The sequence below is a fragment of the Phodopus roborovskii genome, unplaced genomic scaffold (assembly GCF_943737965.1).
Source record: "Phodopus roborovskii unplaced genomic scaffold, PHOROB, whole genome shotgun sequence".
Classification (NCBI taxonomy): domain Eukaryota; kingdom Metazoa; phylum Chordata; class Mammalia; order Rodentia; family Cricetidae; genus Phodopus; species Phodopus roborovskii.
The window spans coordinates 9,516,745-9,536,792 of record NW_026126460.1 but is presented as its reverse complement, the minus strand read 5'-3'; the positions used below and the strand labels follow the sequence as shown (position 1 = coordinate 9,536,792).

Below are 20,048 nucleotides of genomic sequence, written 5' to 3'. Positions count from 1 at the left end.
ATAGATGATGAAATATTTTCTTTAAATCTTGCTAAATGCTAATGAACTAAATATTTTTAACTACAGTTCTTATTTGATTGATAACTTTTGTTATATATTGTACTATGTTAAAGTTAAAACCCTTTATATTTTAGACAGAAAAGATGAGAGGATGGGAGATGTCATTCTGTATATATGTTTCTCTTATTGGTTAATGAATAAAGCCCTGTTGGTCAATAAGAAAGCAAGATAGGCAGGACTAGGAGACAAGGAGGACTCTGGGAGTGGTAGCAGAGAGAAGTCAAGGTGTAGGACTCGAGAGAAGAGGTCTGGACACTCCAGGTAAGGTAAGGCCATGTGGAACCACTTAGATTGATAGAAATGAGTTAATATTTAAGACAGAGCTTGCCAATACAAAGTTCTAGCCATTGACCAACAGCTTTATAACTAATATATTCTCTGTGTGTTACTTTGGGACTGGCATGGCTCTGGGACCAGGCTAGCAGGAAAGCTAATCATAACAGCTGCCCTTAAATCCAGCTCCACTTGCCCTGGAATTACAAGCATCTGTAAACATCTGCCACCACACTTAGGTCATGGAAACTTTTTGACAGAGAACCCTCCAGTCTAAAGTCATCACTCAATAAGTAAATATGAACATTTGTCCTTTTATATCTTTTTATTTTTTAACCCTGTGAAGCTGATGCTTTTTCCAGGTTAAAATAAATACTACATGAATATTCTGCCTTTATTCTGGCTTTATTTATGAGGATTAAATCTAGGGATTTGTGCTTGCCAGGCAAGCACTCTACCAGCTGAACTACATTTCCAGCCCTAGGGCTTTTAACTTTTGAAGTTGATTTTATCCTGCTGAGGGCATTAGTCCCCTAAACATTTTCATCTATCTATCTATCTATCTATCTATCTATCTATCTATCTATCTATCTATCTATCTACCTATCTATCTATCTAATCATATCATCAACTATATATATGTATATATACATATATCAGAGTTCTCAACAACAATACTCTACTTCTCTAATAAAAGAGGAAACACTTTCAAATGCTCAACACTAATGTATCACTAGGCTTACTTAATATGAAAAACAACACATTTATTAAGCTTATTCTACTTTCTGGGGAGAAAGCTCAAGATAGTCCTTTACTGTCTACTCCCAAACTCTTTGATCCTTAAATTCATACTTAGAAGGGGTTCAACTTTGACAACTGCTATTTAAATGTTTTAAAAGCATCCACTTTGCTACAGTGCATTTTGGACAATGCCTTTCAGCTTAGAATTTATGTCTTTAACAAAATAACCCATGGACAGTTGTGGAAATTGAACAAACATTACTATTGTTATTGCTCATTAGAGTGTATCTATCATGTACAATAAATGCAATGGATGGATGCTCATATACATATTTCAGAAATAAGATTTCAATTTGAACAAGAAAATTTTCTCAAAAATAAAGTGTCAGTATTAGATCAATGCATCTCTCAACCCTTATCAGAGAAGCTTCTATTTGTAGTAGATGGTGATTAACACAGAGACAGACAACTGGGCAAAGTACAGAGAATGAGAAACTATGGAATTCCCAGGCATAAAAGGGACATCTCTTCCATGTCATCTCTTACCAAGACTCAGGGATTATTGCAGGAGAGGGGGCTCAAAGAGTGCAAGAACCAGAGATAGTGATGACAACCAGGAAACAGTGTCTACTATGAACTAACAGGGATACCATGCACAAGACCTGTGCAAGCTTGAGCCAGACCATATTTCAAAATGGAGAGATGAGGTAGGCATGGAGTCTCAGATCTAGCTGAAGGACTATTAACTGAAATTGGGAGAGTCAGTTTTCCTTAAGAGTGTAGCCCTTGATAAGCAAAACACCCTCCAGTGGACAGTCATACCTTCAAGAATATATGGACAGCACTATTTGGAATATATATATTGGGTAGAGAAGGGGTGAATTTGAAAAAAGTTAGGGAAGGGGGTAAATATGATCAAAAATATCTTATAAAAGTCTCAAAGAATTAATAATATTTAAAAATAAAATACTAGAAATATTTTTTGACATGACAGGTTTAATAATTTTGTAAATTTGGTGATATTTTTCTCTCTTAAAATGGATGATGTACTATTTTTAACTTTGGCACAGATTTTAGAATTATAATGCTAGCCCTTTTTAATTAAATGAAGAAAAACAGCAATATATTTCTATCCCCAAAATTAAGAGCCATTTTTTATCCATTTATCTTCTTTATAGAGAAACTAGGAAGACAGAGGAAATGTTTATCAAGCACTTCATGAAAATGAATTGCTCCTTAAAGTCTTAGTATCACAGATGTCACTGTCATACATTAGCCCTTTGATTTGTCACAGGTTTGCTCTTGAGAAACTCCTCTTATGACCAGTGATCATGGCAGCCTCCCTGTTGGGCTTTTCTGTCTCATACTATTGGTGATTAGAGCAAATGCTTCCCAATGATTTAGTTAATTCATAGAAAATGGAATCAATTTCCCTTGTTTCATTGTGATTGAAATTTTTCCTGAGCTGCTGTAAATGAACAACAGATCAGCACCATTTATCAGATTACAGGGTAGAGCTTACAGTTTTGATGATTCTGCTTTCTTGTTACTATTAATGAAATTTATAATATGTCTCAAGAAAACACAAATGCAGAAGTTGGCCCCTGAGTTCTCAAGCTGCAATGAATATTTTCTGAGTATATTCTATACTTTTTTCCTAAGATCCAAGACAATGATGACAAAGCTCTTCATTGTCTGAGAAGTCTTGTAGCCCCAAGACCTGATCTAAATTGTTGCCAGTCCTGGATCTCCCCTTGAAGCCAAAAAGTCTTATGGTATCAGCATATCAGTGGGATTATTTAGGTACCACACTAGGGTGCTTCAGCACCCTCAATGTGACAGACCCAACTACACCTCACCTCTCTAGTATCATGGGATTTGGGGGTATTTAGTTTAAGAAGCCATTGGGAAGTATCATTTGACCCCATTATTCTGTCAGGCCAAGCAACAGATATGCCCACTGGGCACAATATATATAAGCTGAAATCAGCACACAGAAGCAAAGGCAGGTGAACTGAAGATTTTTTTTTTTTTGGCAGTCAAGTTTTCCAGAATCAGTTTTTTTCTGATCTATAGAGGGAGAACATTATGTGGAATGTTTTATAAAAATCAGCATCTCTTTTTCCTTTACAACTGGTTAATCACAATTACATGTGTGAGAGGAAATGGAAAGAAGGGGTGAACAGTGCCCTTTCCCAACTTTTGAAGCTGAAGGAACGAAACTGGACTTTTGGGAAGACAGATGGATGGAGACTGGAAAAGCAACCTGGACGCACCTTCCCATCACTTACCAAGATCCATGCTCTTGGAGGTTTTCAGGTTAATTGATTCAGGCTGCATGGCTGGTGTCACAGATCTGAAATTGACATGTTGATCTGGAAAATATGCTGTGGAATCCACCCCAGAGCTGTGGGAAGAAGTTAAATGGTATATTTAGGTTTACAGCAAGAGGCAGGGAGGGATAGGGGAAGATTATGAATATATAGTTCACACATTGAATACATTCCCTCATCATTTTTTCTTCAGCCTGCAGCCATGTATTTTAAACCAAATCTTGATTCTCAGACTTCTCTTATGGAATGTAATAATTGTGGCTGGACTAATAACATCTTTCATTCCTTAGTCCTTTATGGTAATTGGGACACTGCTGCATCCTATATAACTTCAGGTGGGTGAGGGGTGCCTGGGAAGCCACAATACTTCAAAGCATGCTGCTGGATACTAGAAGAGCCCAAAGTGGGCTAAGAGATTCCTATGGGATGAGTGGGCCTTTTAAAGAGCAGCAAAAGGGACATCTCCTTCAAGAAAAACATCCTGAATGACTGATGGCTGCAGGAGACTGAGTTTTACCTTTTTCAGTGATCTTCAAAGAGTAATGCTAATGCCCAGCAGATAGTCTGTCCATCAATAACACCAAAAGGAAGCCACAGGAACAGCAGAGTTGATAATTTAGACACAAATACGTTAAATGCCCTGTATGGATTTTTGGTCCTTGGGGTCAATCTAAAGAATTTTGCTTCTACTGAACACTCTATTTTGGTTGAGGAATGGGTAGAAGGGTTTATATAAAGAAATTTTAGAAGTGAGTATACACTTTCCATAAATTAAATTGCAACCACTTTCTCCTTTGTACTCAGGTTAGCTAAAATGTACACAAGCTACTTGTCTCAGGGTGATTTTTGTCAGATGAAAAATCAGGATTCTTTGATAAGCAGCAGAAGCAACATTAATCTTGAATGAAGTGCCCTCTAAAATGCAGAGAAGAATTTCAACTTTCAAACTAAATACACTAGGCAAATTTAATTTTTTCTTAAAAATTAATTTTTTTACCTTTGATATTTAATAGTCCCTATCAGTAATGTTAAACAGTAGCCTTGCTGAATGAATAAATGAGCCCCTGTTATTATAATCCAGTGGGTAGAAACAGAATGTGTCCTGACTCTCAAGAGTCAAGGCCATAGAATACAATGGACCAGTTTATATCCTGACTCTGCCAACTTGATAGCTGTGTGATTTGGGCAAGTCATTGCACCTCTCTGAACTTCAGTGTCCTTATATATAAAAGGAATATAATTATATTTTCCATCCTTAACTTCAGTTTCCTCATCTATAAAATGTGCAGTAATAGAACTTCTCTATAAGGCCTTTGTAAAGATTTAAATAAATTCAGATATGCAAAATACTGGGAATAGAACCTACCACCTAACTATATGTTAGTCATATTTTAGTATTAATAAGTGTCCAATTATCTTTCTTTTTTATTTCTATTGGTCAAGGTGCTTTTGGAATAAGGACTTGGGGTATCTCCAATGCAAAGATTATACCTGTTTTCATAGAAACTATGCAGAAAATTTGAATTGACTCTTAAGTGTTACAAAGATTCTGGATGTTTCTTTCTTGGTGTCTGGGTGCATTATCTATAGAGGAAGTCTTCAAGTACTATAAACATGCTACCTAGTGATGGCAGAGTATGCCAACTGTGCCACAGAGTCCTTAATTCATTTAGTGTTACTGATGCCTATATGGTCTAATGGGAATACCCCCATTTTTCCTACAGTTTTACAGAATTTAGAGATAGCACTGAGATCAAGAGCTCCCCTTAGGCTTTGGTGCTGTGGGATCATGTGCCGTTACATGTGTTACCCATCCTTTATGTGCACATAAGATTTTATGCTTTGATCTTGTATGGTGATGCAGGTTTAATGTCAGCAAGACACATGATCTTTACAAATTCAAAGGCTCAAGGCAGAAGGGATTAAAGGTCACCCAACCATTAGATAAGAGTCTAAAACCCAAAGAAGGGAACTGATGGTCCAAGGTCACACAGCTGCTCAAGGGCAAAGCCAGGATCTGAGTCACAAGCTTGGGTTAAAATACTGGCTTGAACATATAAACATTGTCTTTTTCTTTAAAATGAAGATCTGATCAGTCGCCTAAGTAACTTGTATTTTAGTTTAGCTTTTGTTTCATCTGAGTGGTAGATGTGATGAAATAAAAGAAAACCAAGTAGTTAATCGAAGCAGATGCTGTACATTTTAATGAGAGCCTTGAGGGAAGATGTTTAAGACAGACATGAATATTCCTCTTTAAAACAAAGATCTCACTGCATTTAAAGCACTCTGCGCATGGCAGACTATGGGAATCTACCCAAGTGATGAATGTATTGGTTAATCCAATTCAGCTTCTCAAATGATCTTTTCAAATTTGGCAATAATTGACATGCCAACAATAAGAGCTCAAATTCTGTAAACTTTTGGAAAATAATCATTCTTATATCCCCTGTTCTACAAATAGGGTGGAGGGTGATATTTAATACAGTATCAAGTTAGAATCTGCTCAAACAAAGCAAATATATTTCTATAAAAATATTAGGATATAATTGAGGAAAATAAGATAAATGAAAGCTGCACTGTACATATGAATGTTGTAAATCATTTACACATACATACATATGTCTGATTACATCCATTAATTTGATGTTATATACATCTGTTACCATTATTTTGAATGTGTCCAAATGCAGTTTGAAAATGTTCATTTAGCAGGATCGCTTTTGCCATGGTACAAAATGGAAATGCAAAATAAAGCTGAAATCAGATTGGCAGATATTTAAGGAGGGAAGTGAGGGTAATATAAGATGTGATGGGATTAGAGCCAATGCCAGCAGATACCACACTGAAAAATTGAGTGTAGTATTGAATTAGTTAATGTGAAAATATTTTAGTCATGTAAGTTAGACGGGTACAATCGTTTGCAATTTTATGCTACATATTGAAAGTATTTGGAGTGAGGTTGACACAATGATTAACTATAAAATATGACATATTTTAATTTTGAAGGAAGTTAGCATGTGCTCATGGCTGAGTGGGAAGTTGGACTTTGACAGCAGGCCAGAGACATGTCCTAGATAAAGGCTATGTTTTCAGCATGAACAACCAGGGGATCTCTCAAATAGAAATGATACTCTTGTCAAAATATTCTGCATAATGAATAAATAGGGGCAGCAAGAAACATATGCCGTTGTTCTGAAAATGGTGACAAACCAGGAATATGAAAGACACAGAGGAGTTAGGAGTAGGTGTTCAAGGAGAACTCTCTGAAAGTAAAAGACAGGGAGGTAGATTTGAAGGACCTGCTAAGAAAACTGTTGAAAGCATCAGGGATGTACTACTTATATGTGTGTGTGTGTGTGTCGCGGGGTGGGGGGAGATGTTTATGACTGAGAAAATATGAGTAATAAAGGAGTAACCAAATGTTTTCTAAATTGTTAAGAATATTGTATTAGTTATGGTTTCTGTTACTGTGATAAAACAGTATGACCCAAAACAACTTGGGAAAGAAAGTATCTATTTCATCTTACAGCATATAGTCCAACATCCAAGGAACTGATGCAGAGACACAATGGTGCTGCTTACTTGTTTGCTCCTCAAGGACTGTTCTGTTTTCTTACAGCACAAAGGACCACTAGACCAGAGGTGGTACCATTCCAAGTAACCTGGGCCCTTCCATATCAAGCATTAATCAATAAAATACCTCGACAGACTTGCCTGCAGTCTGAACTTATAGGGTATTTTCTCAACTGACTATCCCTCTTCCTAAATAACTCTAGCTAGTGTCATGTTAACAAAAACTAGGCAGCACAAAAACTCGACATATTTTGTTATTGTTTGGCTTTAACCACTTCTTGAGACTTCATAACAAAAACATATTTCTCATGTATTTTGTCTTTATTCAGACACATGAATTCTAAACTTCTCTTTTCCATTATATCATTGGGATAACAGAGATAAGTTCTCATTTCTTGTTGTGCTTAGAAGCCTCCTCCCCTGAAAGCACACATCCCCCTTGCAGAGAGCTTTCCATGTTTGACTTGAAAGTTAAGGGGAGTGCCTTCCTTGCTCAACTTCCCTGGCTCCCTTCCAGTCCTTCCTGTATCCTCACACATCCAAATCCCACTGCAGCTAGTCACCTAGGCAACACAATGACTTGCAGGATGGCACAGGTCATAGGTTCCCAGGAGGGGGAAGTGTTGCAAAGCATTAAGACTTGTTTTATCCATCTCTGAAATTTCTCTGTCCTTTCAGCCTATATAATTTTTTCTTTCTTTTAGACTCTGCTATTCTCATGTCCAACGAGACCCATTGGCTACAGTTTCCCCATTCACAACTGAAACTGCCAGCATTCAACACTCTCATCCCTGGCATTGAACCGTCTGGTGCTTCTCCACTGGTTTCCAGAGAAGCAAGATGCTCATGGAAGCCCCTTGGTAGACCACCTTTCGTGGATTCTTCCTCCACACACTAAAGCTTCGGCTACACTGAAACAGGATTCCTCCCTCTCTCATCAAGACTTTCCTTCTGCCACTTCCCTGACTCATGGTTCCCCTTCATTTCCCATGAAATCCTTCTGTATCTGATGTAACCTTCCTTTATCTCACAGACAGAGTTGGGGTTCAGTCATCTGAGCTTCCAGGGCATCTGTTACTGATCCTTACATGTTAATTAGCTGTGTTTTCATCTTTCTGTGTATCTTTTTCTTTCTTTTTGTTTTGGTTTTAGCTTACAAAAAGTTAGGTTTCATAACGACCTTTGTTAAACAAAATTTTTGGTTATTATTTCTCTTCGCTTCTTCTTCCTCATCTGTCCCCTCCCCGTACTGTCCCATCCCATGGGCTCTTCCACTTTGATGTCACATGTGACCTTTGGTGCCCCTCATTCCTTTCTCAGTACCTTTTGCTCCGCTCTTTAGGTTGCCTATCTGAGTTCATAGTCTATACCCACTCTCTCAACCTAATCCCTTATTTACATACATAGGATCAGTAATTATCCTTAGTAAACAAATGGACTTTGGGAGCCCATCCCACATAGAGGGATACACTCTCAGCCTAGACACATGGGGAAGGGCCTGGGCCATGCTCCAAATGATATGACAGACTTTGAAGTCTTCCCATGGAAAGCCTCACCCTCCCTGGGGAGCAGAAATGAGATGAGACAGGGGTTTGGGGGAACAGGGGAGGAGGAGAGAAGGGGGAGGAGAAGGAACTGGGATTGAAATGTAAAACAAGCTTGTTTCAAATTTAAATTTAAAAAAGGGGGAAAAATAAAGTTACTTTAAAAAAAAGAAAATGAAACACTAAGAGGTAAGGTCTGATTATAAGAGAGAAATGTGAGTTGATTTTCTGAGTTTGGGTCACCTCACTTAACACACTTTTCAGTTCTACCTAAGACCTTGTAAGTTTCCTGGCTTTGTCTTCATAATAGCTGAGGAAAATGCACACATATGCATATACGCGACATTTTCATTATCCACTTCCCTGAGCATGAACATCTAGGCTGAGTGGTGACATTCCATTGCCTCTGTGACTAGGACAGTAATAAACATGGTTTTGCAAATGACTCTGTGACAGGATAGATTCCCTTGGGTCGATGTCAAGTACTGGTTTTGTTGGGTCATATGATATTTCTAATTTTATCCCCCCCCTTTTTTTTGTTCTATAAATTTTTGAAGGTACTTTCTTGATTTTTGAGATTATAATTTAGTTATAATCTCATTTTTCCCTTTCTTTTCCTCCCTCCAAACCTATACATACACCCCTCCCCACTGTCCTTCAAATCCATGCTGTCTTTTTTTCATTAATTGGTTGTACATGCATTTATTTACATACATATATATTGGCACTAGACAACCAGTTGGTGTGCTCTTCGGGGCAGGCCACCTCTCTCACTTCCAGCTTTCCTCGGTTGCCTTTGTGTAGGGGCCTTGTGGTACTTTTTACATCTACTTTGGCATGTTTGTTGGTGTCATCTTTTCTCGCTCATGTTTGGGCTGTCATGTTGGAGAGACTTGATGGATGTAGCATTTGATATTACAGGAGAAACAATCTTACAGCCAAGTCCCTGATCTTCTGATTCTTATGATCTTTCCACCCCTTCTTCTGCAATTTCCCTGAGCCTTAAGTGCATGTGTCATTTGTAGATGTATCCTTTGGGACTGGGCTCCAACTCTGCATTTGGGCTGGTTGTGGTTTCCTGTAGTTTTCACACCAAGCTCTAAAATGTTTTCATTTTTATTCCCCATCCCCCCGCAGTAGATAGGGGCGTCTCATCCCTATGCCCTTGAAACCATTTGCTATTATTTATTTTCTTGATAATATTCATGTTGACTTAGGTGATAAAGAACCTCAAAGTGGTTTTAATTTATACTTTCCTGGTGAATAAGGATATTGAACATTTAAGAAATATTTATTGGACATTTGTGTTTCTTCTTTTGAGCACTATCTATTTATTTCATTTGCCTACTTATTGATTAGGTAGCTGTATATTTTTTTTATTTGTTTGTTTTTTGTCTTTAATTTTTGCCGATCTTTATATAATCTGGATATTAATGTTTTCTACATATCAAGCCCTGCCTAGGAGAGAGCTGACTGAGACTCTCCCATTCTGTGGGCTGCCTGTCTTTTCTGAAGACAGTTCCCCTTACTGTGCAGAAACTTTAATTCTATCCATTTCCATTTTTCAATTCTGGGGACTATTTTCTGTGTTGATGGAGACCTGTTCAAAAAGTGTTCAAGTCTGTTCACTATGCTTTGCTCTAGTAGTCCTAGTGTCTCAGGCTTGGAATTAATGCTTTGACCCATTTAGAGTTGACTTTTGGGCAAGGTCAGAGATTTCTTTATTGTTGTTGTTCTTGTTGTCTTTCAAGACGGGGTTTTTCTGTAGATTTGGAATCTGTCTTGGAGCTCACTCTGTAGACCAGGCTGGCCTCAAACTCACAGAGATCTACCTGCCTCTGTTTTCTGAGTATTGGGATTAAAGGTGTATATTATCACCTTTAATCAGCAGGGTCTATCATTAAATTCATTTTAGATTCAGGGTCAACACAATGTAGATAAATGACCAAAGCTAACTACATCCTTATGTTCCTCCAAGAAAGCCCTACCAGTGCTGGTTTAGCATATTGTGATTCTCAATGTAGTTCATGATACTGTTTTGAGGAAAGTAACTGATTTCAAAAACTAAAAATCAGAGGTAGTACAACATAGGTAACTTCCCTATGACAGTGTTGGCTATACTCTCATGTTGCCTTATTATTATTATTTTTTTTAGCAGATTGCATTAAAAAGCATATAGAAATGACACTGGAATTACTGCAAAAAAAAAATGAAGAAATTTCACATGATTGTCATGGGAAACAAAATGGAATAAAATACACAGTTTTTAACAGCCATAATAAATACAGCAAATGGCAAAGAGACAATTTAATGATTTTTAAAACTCATCAGGAGAACACAATCTATGAATTGCCCTAGTCAAATAGTTTGTATGCTTAGTAAATCTTCCCTTCTCATGCTTGTATAGGTCTAAAAGTTATTGATTTTCTAGTTTCCATTACAGAATGGCTATAATATTGGGTACTCTTTTCAATATCTTAGATTATATGATGTTGCTTTAATTTTTAGGTTCCATTAACTTTCTTGGAGCATCTATTTTTTAAAATTCCTTTTGGGTTTGCCAATTACAAAGTAAAGAGAACCTGGGGCTTTATGCTTTCTCAGTTTTCTTTTGTACCTTCCTATGTAAGTTTCCTTTGAGCTCTGCTTCTCTAGTCTTCAAACCTGGAAAAGAAACACCATCTTTTTCCTTAGTGATGTTAATTATATACGATGAATCTCAAAATTTCCAGGAAGTCAAATATGAACAATGTAAGCTCTCAGCCAGAAAAACCTTTCACCCAAAAGGAAAAATGGAGACTGTGAGATTTCCATTCTGGAAAGAAATAGAGTTAAAATAAGGTTGCCGAGTTTTCCCAGAAAAACTATAACAGGGAACATTTATGATATATCATTTTATCGATACCTGTGGCTGTAATCTTCAAGGCCCCATTCCAGACCAGGATGTGGTGGCGGGGATGGCGGTACTTCACTCTCGGCCCACCCATCATTGGGAAGCAATAGGTCTATAAACAAGGAGCAAATAAAGCTGTAGTAAACCAGAGGGAGAAGGATTCAGTGCCTACTTTTGTTTCAGTCCATCTCTCAGACACATAAACCAACTTTGAAATCAATAAAGCTTCACCTGGAATGGAAGGTCTCACATGAATGCTCCCTGGCTGAGATGACCTGTGCCTCCTAGAGTGTCTGTGTGTGTGACCCACTCACTGGCCATTATGACAAATAAGTCTACACATCTCAACGACCTTTTGTTACCTATGAAGGCTTGTGCTTAACAATATCCCTGACTTGTAGGAGACTCACTAAACCTGTCTTTTATACCTTAATATTTTTATAATTATGGCTTTGTAATGAATACTCTGAATTTATAATTCAAGCATTTACCTGAGTAAGAAAAAGTACTGAAGGAAATGCCTTGAGACCCTGTGTATTCCTCATTGTTTAGACACAGCAGAGGGAAAACATCCACTATTTCTATCCCTGCCATAAAATCTTGTAAACAAAAGACTAGAGTCTGGATTTGGAATTTCCTACTGGATAAAGCATGACATTCTTCTACAGGCTATTTAGTAGTGGGAAAGTAACATGCACCCTGATCATCACTATTATCAGTAAGAAATGAATTCTGATGAGACACTGTGGGTCAGATATTGTGTTAATCACATTATTCATGCTAAACATTCTTTCCTTTACTACAACAAGAAAATTAACCTATGGATAGATGAGAATAAATGCAGATTATATCCTTTCCCAAATTTCTCCCAAAAGTCTATTGACAAGTTGTTAGAATGAGCCACTGTCTTGACCTTCATCACTGTAAAACATTCTTCCTCTGTCAAGCTGCCATGGTCTATGTCTGTCTTTACCCATTAGCATTTAGGTTTGTGCATTAGTAGCATAAACTATGTCATGTATCATATCTATCACATTCTATTTTTGTGAAGACAGTTATCTTTTGAGTTATCAAGCTGTAATCTATTAATCAACATTTTTCTAACTAGACTGAAGGTAACTTTTTCCTTGTCTTCTATTTTGTCTCTTCTAAAGCCTCTTTTTGGTTTTCTTATTTATTTATTTATTTTTTTAGAGTCATATTGCAGCCATCACTTTAACTTTTATGGTATCCCTTGGGCCTAGCTGTTTTTCTTAGTGTGCTGATAAGAACAGAGGCAAATATCATGTCAGTTGACTCTGTATACAATTTGCTCAGATCCTATATGGACTTTTCTTCTCTTGACATTGACACCTTTGTTAAGCTTTGTATCTTTGTATCAGGAATGGAAGTGTAGAATTCTAATCTCATACAAATAACACTTCTGAATTTAATTGACTGTATGAAAATACTAACACACACACACATACACACACCATACACACACACACACACACACACACACACACACACACACACACCTGTGAACAATGATAGTGTGTCTTCTAGTCACTAAGTTATTGTTGGCTAAATGGACCTCTGTAATTACCATATTGTTTTTTGTTTTGTAGAGTCCATCTAATCAAGAAATATCTGAGAGATGGGAAATCATGGCTTTAAACTAAGGTAATAAAGCTATGGCCTTGTTCTGAGATTAGCACCATATTTGGCTTTTAGATAAAACTTTGTTGAAAATAGCCACACTCCTTATTTGCACACTTGCTGTAGTTGTTTCTGCACTACAATAGCCAAGTTCAGTTCAGAGAGCTTATAACCCCACCTTAGACTCTTCTTGAGGGTAATAATAGTGTTGCAGCATTGTACACATGTCTGCTTTCTGATGGTATTTGACAATATAAAGGTATTCAATCAACACTAGTCAATTTGAGAAGGAGAATTCAATTTCCGATCAAATTTGCAGAGTGCCTCCTGCTATAGAGTGATGGATGCACTTGGCTCCTATAAACATAAACATTAGGGGAGGGCTGTTATTTCTTCAAAATCCTCCAGGGAATATGGCTATAGTAGGACAGGGCACAAAGTGAGAATGTCTGATATGAGATAGGAGGAAAGACCTAACTCAGTGGATGACTGGAAGGATTTGGGCAGCGGGTCACCTGAGCTGTCACCTGAGGCAAAAAGTGGAAACAGTGGAAGCAGAGGTAAGGAGACGGCTGTTTACAACTAAAGGCAGGTTGTGCTGAGGCTCCAACCATCAGCATGAAGCACAATGTTGGTATAACCTCATGACTATTCCGATGCCTATCCAGCTTACCGAAAGCCCTGGGGACCCAGCCTCCATCCCACTGCTATCCTGGAGCACCACACTTCCTCCACAGGAGGCCCAGCTAACAATTTCCTAACACAAATATGAATTTTCTGGTGTGCCAATTTTACAAATGTTATTCTAAAAATCCCCTTTCTGTGTAACAGCTTGAAAAGAATAAAAAATAAAATACTGAGCAAACTGTGGGTAATATGTACTATTACCACAAAATTAGATGGAACACGGTGTATCAACACTGGAGTCTAAACATCCAAAGAAAAGGGAAGGAGGGAAGTTTTTGCTTTGGCTGTCCCAGCTTCTCTTCTCACTAGACATTGCATTTTGTCAACTTAACCATGTTCTGCTAAAAGAGACCCTTTTAAGTCAGTTGTGGTAAGACCACTATCATAGTCTCTGTAGCATGTAGCACCTTTTCTGGCTCTGAAATTCAAGGTATCTTGGAATTTCTCAAAGTGTAAAATGTTCAGACTTGAAGAGAGGCAATGGACATGGTGAGAGCAGCATGATGCTATTGTAACTCTAGAATGTTCATAAAATCTCTAAGTCAGTTGGCTTGCAGGAATAGTAAGCTTATCACCCAACCTCTAACTGAAAATGTAATGAGTTCCTGCTATGAGAAGTTAAATTTGGGCAACCTGGTAATGTAGTATAGACACACGGGGATCTAATAATAGATAGACTTTATTTTTTTTTTCAAGCCAATAATGGTTAGTTGCTTAAGAGGCTTATAGCAAGGATGAAGCCTATCCTCCGTTACTATCTTAGAACACCACACTGCTCCATTGTGGGCATTACCAGAAATTCTCAAGCTCATATGGGAAAGGTCTTGAAGGGAGCTTAGTTTTTACACTAACTTAGGAAGTCAGGGTTGGAAATGAAGCAAGTACTTGGCAGGTCACTGATGAGTGGGTCTTGGTTTGTGTGTTTGTTTGATGTTGCTGTTGTTTTCTTTTTATCAGTATGCAAGTTGTTCTGTCAACATTTATGTTTTAGAAGGGAGAGAAATAAAAAAATCTTCCCAGAGATTACCTGTGGTTGCTGTCATCAAAGGGCTCACTTTTTTTTTTTCAATGCAGATATAAAGCATAAAGAGTTCTAAGGATGCTCTGTGTTCTGCAGAGAAATTCTCTTCCTTCCCTGCTTTGTGGATAGTGGAATTGAAAGTGTCAAGATCTGTGTCAAGAATACATAATTTACTTAAGGTAAGCCAGCACATACTAAGTAATTCTTTTTATTTGGTGACAAGGTAAAGTCAGCATTTCACAGGCCTCTTAGGATCAGATAGAAAGATTTCAGTGGTTCCAGGGGAAGAATACTAGGCAAGGCCTTTGCTGTGCTTGAGATGAACCAAAGCCAGGGACAGAAATTGAATCTAGGCTCTGGGGGTACCAAATATGCACAGTCTTAGGTAAATTATTTATTCTCACAGACTTTCTATATTTTCACCTGTGAAATGAGGCTAATAATATGACCCACTTTGAATTTGAATGTACATTGCTTAACAGCATAGCTAACAAACTGCAAATACTTAAAATAGAAAACTTTCAGAGGAACCCCTACCCCCAATATCTCACGCAGATGAAATGTTATAGTGTTCAAGCAATCTCACATTTACAAGTCCATTCTGATACAATAACATCATAGTTTGGGATTTGTTCCTGTGTCATTATAGTTCGGTAACATTTTAGGCATCGAAAAACACAGGATTGATAGTATAATGTTTATTATATCCACTGAGTAGAAGACATTGCCACCACTGCACATGAGGCTGTAGACTTCAATAATACATAAGATGCTCTTCATGTAATATCAATTGAAGAAAAAAATTCTTAGAAATTACCTACAGTAGATTTCATTTTACTTTCAATTTATGTATACATATTTGCATGAGGAGAAGACTTGAAAGATCTACATAAAATGTTATTGATTAGGAGCTATGATAGATAGAGGGATGAGTAATATTAAATTTTCTTTTTAATGCTTTCCTCTAAAATTTCTACAATGAATATGTATGTATTGCTTTTGCAATATAAAAGTGAAAGCTATTAAAGAAAGGAGAAAGAGGGAGATAAAACAAGTTTCTGGGTGACCTGGAGCATAAGCTCGAAAGAACAATGAAGAAAATCCAACAGCCTACTTGAAATGTGATCCATTCCAGTAATAAGAGAGTGTGTCATCAGACAACAAGAACAGTCCAGCTGCCACGTTGATGGCCCCAAGCTATGCTATTCCACTATTTATCACATTCATCTTGGGATCAGGCACAAAAACCTGAGTTGCATCATGACCACATTGTGGCTTCATGTAAACCCAGGAGAATTTAAAGGGACTTGATAACTTTCAATGATTAAAAAGATCTTCAAAAAACTCACAGTTTGCCATCTTTGATTCTCTAGTCATGGTTTGTTTTATACAAAACCTTCATGTTTGGGGCAGCAAGCACAGAAACTGTCACTTAAACGGGAACCCTTGCCAGGAATCTGATTCACAAGTTCTGAGTCAATGCTCTCACCCAGTCCTCAGTTCTCATGACTCTGAGTGACAAAGTCTGCACTTTGCCTAATTAACTTTTCTTTGTCCCTGATACCTTCTCCACCTTCTCAGTGAAAAGCCACTTTTGTGGTTTGGTGCTCTATTCGAAGAGGATGAAAATGGAGAGTCTTTACCTTTCCTTTTATCTTGTGGACTGCAAGTGCCAAGTGGATATGATACACTAAAACCATTTCTCCTGGAGGGGCTCAGAGCTTCTTGACAGTTTTCAAAACATGGCCTGGAAAGTGCGCCAGATTCTGCAAGCTCCTATGGGACAGAAACAAAAATTACATTTTAAAAATGCATCCCAACTTGAACAATTGAAGCAGAGTGTAAGAATGGCCCTTGTCTGAATCCTCTTTCAAGTCTCAAGCATGTGTATCTACAACTGTGAAAAAAAATCAAAATGGCCTTGTCCATTCAAAATCTTTCAATATGAAATAAACAGCACGGACAATGTAGTGTTAAGGATTATGAGTGCTGATAGCCAACACAAGAGAGGATTCACTTTATTATTCTGTCCCCCCACTTACAACGCCTTCTTTCAAATTTTCCTCCATCTGGGAGTACAGCTTGTGGCAGTGTCAATAAGAGAATACAGTTCATGCCAAGGGTGTTTCTCTGCCAACCAGCTGGTTCGTCTCCCTCTGCCACTCTTTCTCCCCAGATAAGTGCATATGCTCTAGGACAAGTCAGAACCCAAGCAGTTTTTGTCACCGGAATGCCATGACTGCATCTCATTGCAGACCCCAGGCTTTGGCCAGATGCTAAGGTAAATAGCTGTGACAGGGCCAGGCAGTGGCTCTCCCCAGAGTCTCCCCTCCCCCTCTTCTGCATTTCTCTGCTCTGTTTGGATTCTGGCAGTCTGTAAACAAATTCACGGGTTTCTACAAACTGCTGCATCCAGAATAACACCCCACAGACCATCTTCCCCAGGTGTTGAAGAGGTAACAGGAGACAGCCCACAGCAGAGAACTCAGGCTTTCAAGCTGATTGTGCTGGTGTAGTGAGCTCTCTCTTGCTCTTGTGCCTGTTATTTGTCTCCCTAGCAGATTTCAGGGAAATGAATGATTTGGAAGTCATTCCATAGCTCTTCTCTTGGCCATTTGTGAGAGGCACGTGTCGCAAACACAGAGCTACACCCCAAGCTCCTGTCTCCAGGAAAGCATTTGGCCAAAACAATGCAGTTGATTTTACTTTTTCCTCTTTAGTTACAAAAAAAAAAAAAATCAGTATCTTGCTAAACGAAATAGTTGAAGCATTCACTTCTATTCTGTATCCTTAATAATTAAAATTTTCAGCTGCAGAGGGCTATTAGCTACTTGTGAAGGCTTCTAACAGTTCTCCCACACTTAAACATATTATCCTGGCTGCCTTAGTGCTAGTCCAACCAAAGCAGGTACAAAAGACCGGCTAGTCTAGCTTAAAGCTGGAGCCCCAGCGGGCAGGTAGAAGTAGGACTTGCCTTGCATTGCCTTGTGTTCTCACTTCACAATAACAACAAGAACAAAAACATTTTTTTTCTGCTTTCCTAGCTCTTTGATAAATGACACAATCAATATCCCAACAACTGATCAGTAACCAGCCTAATTAAAGCATCCAGCCTGTAAAATAGAGCTGTCGTGAAGGCCTCCATTAGTGTCCCAGCCAATAAAAAATATAATGGATTTTTAAACATTTTCTGCCTCTCTGAAGATGAGCTGCAGCAGGGAAGAAAATGTTTAAGGAAAGAGAAAAACAAAACCAGGTCATAACCCATTTTTAAATACCAAGTCTCTAGGCGCAGACAGAATCACAATTCATCCTGAAGCTTATCCTTTGAAAAACATGCTTCTGTTCAAAATGATTCTGATTCAATCAAGGGCTCATTATGTATTCTTCTTGAGCTTCTCATCAAAACTGTTTACCTATCTTGTACAACTGGCTAATGTGGGGAAAAAAATAACAACTTTATATTTTGACTTTTCTTAAGTAGCATCTTCATTTCTTTTCAATATCCGTATAATGTTCCAGCAATTACGTTGGCATTCTTGCCAAATCTAACTAATTGATTTGCCCTGATGTCTGAGCAGTGCTTAGACCTCCTCTGGGTTATGGATGCTTTTCTATGGACCGGAGGGCACTAGCTGCTCTGTGGGAGAATGGACCAAAAGCCAGTGTGCTCAATATACACTGTGCACAGCATATGCGTAACATGATGAGGCAGATTCAGGAGATCACATAGCTGATTTTTTTAATTTAATAAAGATAAGCTGTACATTAGGCTTCTGTCTTTATATGGAATAAGACTCTTTAATCTTCATGACTACACCAAAGATTCTCTATAGCTGAGAGTCAAGCTGCTCATTCCCCATGGAAAGCATGTAAATATTAGGGAAAGAAAATGGATCTGTGTTTAAATGTCCTCATAAAAATTGCTTTTGTAACAGTTCCTATTCCTGATCGATTCCCTGGTGAACTATATTAAAAAGACACATCTGAGGATGGGTAATGAACTGAAAGTTAATACTTTCTTCTGATGGGATAATGCCAATCCCATTCCACTCTAGACGATGGAAATAAAGATGGAGATACCTCACTAGAGACAAATACTGATGGCAAAGTACCACAATTCCATGGACCAGGGTATCACACCCACCCACTGCCATCCACATGCATTTTAGAGTGAGACATGGAATGAGGAAAGAGAAAAGGTAAATATACTCCTAAATCTATTAGAGCCATACTCACTCCTCCCCCCCCCCCTCTAGTTTTTGGCCTCTGTATGCATATGGCATTCTAGTGGCATTTTCCATTCTTTTCTTAGTTGTTAAAGGAAATATTTTTAAAAAGCTAGAGTATTCAGATATATAAGAAAGGATGACTGAGATCTCTTTTATGCTGTCCTTCATATCACTCTCTAGTGAGTGAGTTCCTTGCATCCCAGAACTCTATAGGAAGGAACAAATTACAGCAGACAGGACCCTTTCTCATGTTAGGAAGTAGTAGATGAGGACATTCAAACTATGCTTGTAAGTGAAGCCATTAAATATTCATGAAGGCTCTGTCACTTAAGCAGACGCACATGTGGAAAACAAGCTCATTCATTATATATAGTCTCCAGTAATTGGCCAATTTACATTTATTTAACATCTACAAGGTTACGTACAAAAGAGCATAAAAGGTACAGTTACTGTTCCCCAATAGTTGGTAATATAGCCAAGGAAGAGATGGTCTATCATCTCACTGCTCCAGAGCACTCTGCCAGGTGAAGTGGGTTTCAGATGCAGCTTTTCCATTCATTCAGCAACATTTATTGGGAGCCAGTCACATTTGGAGAAATGAAGCTCCAACAGTGGACAAAGCGGGCATCAGAACCCTTCTACACATCAAGCACTCACAATAGCTGTGTGTTTTCATGACCCAGATATAGCAAATTGAGGACTTACCTCAAGTATTTACATATAACACAAGGCACCCCAATGACATATATTTCATTATGATGATCTTTTGTTTTTAAATTTTTGTTGAATTTACTACTAAAACAAATGTTTGATATTAGTTTTCCAAGTAATATATACTTTTACTCTACATACATTTGTAGTACACAGACATATTTTGGCCTTAAGTATTGTCCTAAGGTGATAATATATGATGTGCTGGTATCTGTTAATTTTTATGAACTTACTTATTTTTTCCTGAAATAATTGTTAGGGACATTTAATACTTAATTCTTTAAATATTGTTTTAAGAATAATTTTATTCATAATTTTGTGTAAATGAAATGTTTTGGT

General features: G+C 37.8%; 1 protein-coding gene across 1 annotated transcript in view; it reads right to left on the bottom strand.

Annotated features, from left to right (window-relative positions):
• Positions 1–20,048, bottom strand: part of Pard3b (par-3 family cell polarity regulator beta) — a 948,779-nt gene that overhangs the window by 395,410 nt on the left and 533,321 nt on the right. The window contains 3 exon segments of the mRNA XM_051190339.1: positions 3,366–3,481; positions 11,430–11,529; positions 16,410–16,542. Of these exon segments, the coding sequence (XP_051046296.1) occupies positions 3,366–3,481; positions 11,430–11,529; positions 16,410–16,542 (349 nt within the window).